Genomic DNA, 5,632 nt, shown 5'->3' on the forward strand with positions numbered 1-5,632 from the left:
CCCTGATAGTTACCGTGATACTTCCTCCTGATAGTTACCGTGTCTATCCCTTCATGCACTCCTGCCCCCTAAGCTGTCTCCCTGTGCATAAGCAGCCCTTCTTTCTCCCATGTTTGTTCTTTCCAAGGAGTATCTATATATAAGGAAATTTTGAAACCCAAAATACAGTTGGTAAAAATGTTTACCTCAGATATAGCTATAATTTTTTTTTTGCAGTAAGAATCACTTAAAATTATCTTACTACTTTAGGAGAGATAGAAATTATTAAATATGTACTTTTTCTCTTAAGGAAAAAGTCTTACTTTCTAAAAGGATATTGGTAAGGTGATAAGGTCTTGCCACCCTATCCTCTTTCCATTCCATAGATTCACCAGTTTTTATGCCTTAGAGTCCTTGTATTTGTTCTGCCGTTCACTTGCATATTTTCACCCCTGGCATAATTGATGTTTTTCATCCTTCAGATATCATGTTAAATGTGGCTTTCCTTTAAGAGACCTTTTCCTATTACTTCATCTCAAGTTACTCTCTATCATATCACCCTTTGATATATTAGCCTTTTGAATCACAATCTGAATTTACCTGGTTTAGTTATTTATTTTCTTGTTTCCTGTACCTGTCCCTTTTTAAGGGGTCTTGTTTGTCTTCTTCACACTTTGAAAATAATTGCTTAGTGAATACCAAACCAAAACCAGACTTACTGCTATTGAGTCAGATCTGACTCATAGCGACCCCTCCTTGGGTTTCCAAGGCACTATCACTAGAGAAGTAGATTGCCCAACCTTCTTTCCGAGGGGTGGCTGGTGGGTTTGAACCACCAGCCTTCTGGTTAACAGTCAAATGCCTTAGGCACTAGGCTACAAGAGCTCTTTGCTTAGTGAGTAAGTGAGTATAAATTCTTTTCACAAGCCATAGTCAAACAGATATAAAATAGATCCAGAAATAACTTCTGAGTGCTTTTTCTTTTTCTGTGGCTGCACACAGCAGCAGTGTAATGATGGGCTTGTCTTTCTTGCTCCTAACAATTGGTCAATATTTCATTTTTAGTATAGATTGTTAGCCATTGTCTCAGTATTTATTTTCAATTAATTTGGAAAAAAAAGGATACAATACTATTATTGACTTAGAAAGTAACCCAAAAGACTTCCATTCTAATTTTTTAAAAAATTTTATCATGAAAATGTTCAAACAACCACTGAGACTATGGCCCCTAGCTGTCCTTCAGGTCTGGAATTGAACCCACACCTGTGGTTTCCAGCCAAACAAAATACAAGCATATGAGTTAAACATTTACCTCAAGTAGATACACTCCTTAGAGAGAACAATCATGGGAGAAAGAAGGGCTGCTTATGTACAGGGAGACAGCTCAGGGGGCAGGAGTGTATGGAGGGATGGACAGTGGGAAGAGGTAATTATGGGGAGGAAGTGGGAGGGGAGCTGTTGCATTGTGGTAAACAGGTCAATGACATGAGACAAAGTATATGTGCACTGCTGTATGGAAAGTGAATTTGCTCTGTAAATCTTCACCCAAATCACAATTAAAAAAAAAAAGAAAGAAAGAAAATGTTCAAACATACAGAGAGAGAATTCTTCCACATACCCACAGTCCAGATTCAGTGATTATCAAGATTTTGCCTCATATGAAAATTTAAGTTATAAACTTTGTTTATTTCAGTTAAAACAAATTTTTAGAACACTATTACATGTATGATGATTAATATAATCTGATTTTATCCATTTTAGGTTCAAAACCACTTACTACAGTAGTTTCACAAGCTATACCAAAGTTGCATCTTCTGAACCAGGATTCTCCTCCACAGGTACTTTTTTTTTTTTTCTCCCTATCAATGTGTTCTTATATTTTAATACAGCATGCTCTGTGATTTTTAATGGGATTATAGTAATACAGAGATTCCCAAGCTATCTCAGTTCATAGCCCCCTTTGTATCTCAGTCATTTTTTCATGGCATCCTTAGGTCAAAAGAAATACTTAACAGATCTATTTATCAAGTAGTAATTAGTATTAAATAACTCTTTAAGTATTTATATCCTAATAATTAATAAATATTTCATTTTTAAATGAACAATGTAAATAAGTTACTCACTTATGGAATGAGTGCAGCTATAGGACACTGCACAACTTCTCAAACCTTGTAATAGATTAGACACCAGTACTCCATTTCTTGTTCTGAAAAAGGCAACCTCCCAAAACCCAGCTTCATAAGGATAGGATGTCATCAAAAGAAATGTAATAACATCTACTGTTGAAATTGAATTACCTTGACTTAGTTCATTCAGTATCCAATGGATACTGAGTAACACTTCTCGAAATTAAAACATTTTGTGTTACCTTTATGAGATTACTTGGAGCTCTGGTGGCATAATGCCTAAGACATTTCGCTGCTAACCAGAAGACTGGCGGTTCAAACCCACAAGTCACTCCTCAGAAGGAAGGTTGGGTGATCTACTTCCGTAGATACTGCCTTGGAAAACCAAGGAGGGGTCACTTGGAGTCAGATCCACCTCGGTGGCAGTGAGTTTTGGTTTTATGAGATCACTTTGTGCCTCAGGGTACTTGACGCACAGTATGAGAACTACAGTAGTAATACAAAAAACATAGGATGAATTAAAATTCTGAAGTAGTTTATTATTTCTCAGTGGGAATGTTATTATCATTTTTGAAGGGACAATCTTTCATTTTGTGACATTGCTCTTTCTAGGAGACATATGTGAAATAAATGTTTTATTTGTCCCCATTTTGCATCTTACTTTATTTTCCATGTTACTGATCTGTTTTTAAATCCTTCTGTAATAGATGATCTTGATTTTTTCTTTTTTTAAATACCAAAAAAAGGTGAAGAAAAAAATAAAACTTACTACCTAAGGCACTTGACTGCTAACCAGAAGGCTGGTGCTTCAAACCCACCAGCCATTCCTTGGAAGGAAGTTTGGGCAATCTACTTCCGTAGTGATACCGCCTTAGAAACCCAAAGAGGGGTAGCTATGAATCGGGTCCAACTTGAGGGCACGTAACAACAACAATAACACCACCCAGAGATACTCATTATTAACATTAACATTTCTAGCTTTTTCTTTGCCTATTTTTAAAGGTGTTAGGTTGATATATAAATGTTGTTGTTGTTGTTGTTGTGTGCTGAGTCGGACCTGACTCATAACCACCCCTCTTTGGGTTTCCGAGGCAGTATCACTACAAAAGTAGATTGCCCCATCTTCCTTCCGAGGAGTGGTTGGTGGGTTTGAACTGCCAGCCTTCTGGTTAGCAGTCAAGTGCCTTAGCCACTATGCTACCTGAATTCCCTGATATATAAATAGTATATAAATATGTAAGTATTTTACACATATTTTTACATAAGATATAAAGTATATAAATAATGATATAGCTTTTTCCCTTAATATCATATTTTCTCACATTATTAAAAGGTCATCATAAGCATATCTTTTGAAGATTACTTAACATTCCATCATGTGGCTTTCCTATACTTTCATTTTCCTACTTTGGACATTTTGATTGTTTCCAATATTTCACTATCATAAATAACACTTGAGTAAGTGTTTTTGCCCATAAATCATTATTTGCATTTTAAACTATCTCCTTAGTTTTGATTGCCAGAAGTGGAATTGATTACTTGAAAGTCTAGGAAGAATTTTCTTGTATTCTTGATACATAAGGGAACATCTAAAAACTTTAGTGTTTTATATTATGAATATTTATTTCACTTCATTCTCCCCAGTACTGTTAAGAACTTTTTAAATTCTTGGTAAGTGTTAATAGTACATATTATTAAAATTTTTGCTGTGTTTCTTTGATTACTAGTGATGATCAGTAAAGAAATTTACATTTTTATTTTATAAATTACTATTGGCTTTTGGTATTCTTGTATTCCTAAGAAGCTAGAAGAAGATGAAATTGAACCAAATGAGCCACTTGAGTCCTTTCAAGTTAAAATACAAAAATACAAAGTAGCTAGAAATTATATATGTGTATGTAAGTATGACATAAAATTTTCTAAGTTTGCATTGTATATTGTCAGTTTTCAAACTCATATATAATTTGTTACTCCTAATCTGCCTTTCATAGAAACATCCTGTGTGAGCAATATGATTTGGTTAAATAATAAATTCTTCATAGTAAAGCTAACTTTGTAAATTTAGCCAAGATTTTCATTGACATTTGCATCTGCAACTCTGTTGCCAAACACGTAACAAAGCAAAAGGAAATCTGTGTTGTGGTGACTTGTTATTTTTTACTCAAGATCAAACATCAAACATATAAATTCATAAAAAACCAGCAACTGCAGAATTTAGCCTAACAGTAATCACATTCTTATTGTTAATTTCACTTGAAAAAATCAGGTTTAAACATTTTCTAGAATAGTTATCACAGTTTGTAAAAGCAGCAGATAAATTCTATCAGTTTTTTTCCATTAGAATGAGTATTTATTTAAAATAAATGTCATACATTGTTAACAATTGGTTGTAATCTCATAGTAATGAAAAGGCCTTATGTTCTTTTGAAAGAAAAATTATATCTGTTTTTAACATTAAAAATAGGAGTGTGGTTGCACTTTTGTAATGTTTTTTTCTTATCACAGCTCTCTGAACAACCTATTATGTACATTAGTGGTGGAAGGAACTTCCAAAACTTAAGATAGGGTGCTCGTTGAAAATATACTTAATGTCTGATTTCTGTATATGTAATTAGCTATATGTAACTAAGGAGCTGTTTCGCCAGAGAAAGTCGTATGCTAATTAATTTTTAAAACCGATTATGTTTGAAAATTTGGATTCTAAAATATGAGTACTTTCTTTGCAGTTGAACTTATATATAGTGTCATTATTTTAAGAAGTTCACTACCTCTTCTGTCTGTTGAGAAAACCTTTTTCCTTCAGTATTTCTTAAATGTAAACAAAACAAAAGCCTCCTCAGTTGAATCCATTTTTCTTTTTTTTTTTAGTATTATTATTTTCATTTTTATTGTGATTTGGGTGAAAGTTTAAAGAGCAAATTCATTTTCCATACAGCAGTTCACACACATTTTGTTTCATGATATTGATTGCAATTTCCCACAATGCAACAGCTCTCTTCCCATGCCCCCCTGTGGTTACCGCTTCCCTGTTTCCTTTCCTTTCATGCACTCCCACCCACCCCCCGAAGCTGTCTCCCTGTGCAAACACTGCTCTTCTGTTCTCCCACAATTGATCACTCCAAGGAATGCGTCTACCCGATGTAAATGTTCAGCCCATATGCCTGTCTATTGTTTGGTTGGAAGCTACAGGAGTGAGTTCAATTCTAGACCTAAAGGGTAACTAGGAGCCATAGAGCCAGGCAAACCTGGTCTTTTTTTTTTAATGATTTTTATTATTTTAATTTTTGTTCCACAATGTTCTCCCACTTTATCCAGGATATCCTGCACTGATTCCCCTCCAAGTGGTTGGCAGAGGTAGCCGGTCACCATCTAGTTCTTCTGGCCTCATGGTCATGTAGGCTGACGATTGCATGGTGTACCAGTCCCTTGAACTAATTGCTTCCATGAGTCTTTGCTTTTCTTCATTTTCTTTGCTCTGGATGAGGAGAGACCCATCATTGCTCCTAGATAGCTGTTTGCAAGCTTTT

General features: G+C 34.8%; 1 protein-coding gene across 1 annotated transcript in view; it reads left to right on the plus strand.

Moving 5' to 3' along the window:
• ZGRF1 (zinc finger GRF-type containing 1) overlaps nucleotides 1-5,632 on the plus strand; it is a 169,624-nt gene that overhangs the window by 37,898 nt on the left and 126,094 nt on the right. The window contains exons 6-7 of the mRNA XM_042780931.1: nucleotides 1,741-1,817; nucleotides 3,907-3,978. Of these exons, the coding sequence (XP_042636865.1) occupies nucleotides 1,741-1,817; nucleotides 3,907-3,978 (149 nt within the window). The remainder of the gene's footprint in view (nucleotides 1-1,740; nucleotides 1,818-3,906; nucleotides 3,979-5,632) is intronic.

The sequence above is a fragment of the Orycteropus afer genome, unplaced genomic scaffold (assembly GCF_000298275.1).
Source record: "Orycteropus afer afer isolate SDZICR_OR568_19922 unplaced genomic scaffold, OryAfe1.0 scaffold00071, whole genome shotgun sequence".
NCBI lineage: Eukaryota > Metazoa > Chordata > Mammalia > Tubulidentata > Orycteropodidae > Orycteropus > Orycteropus afer.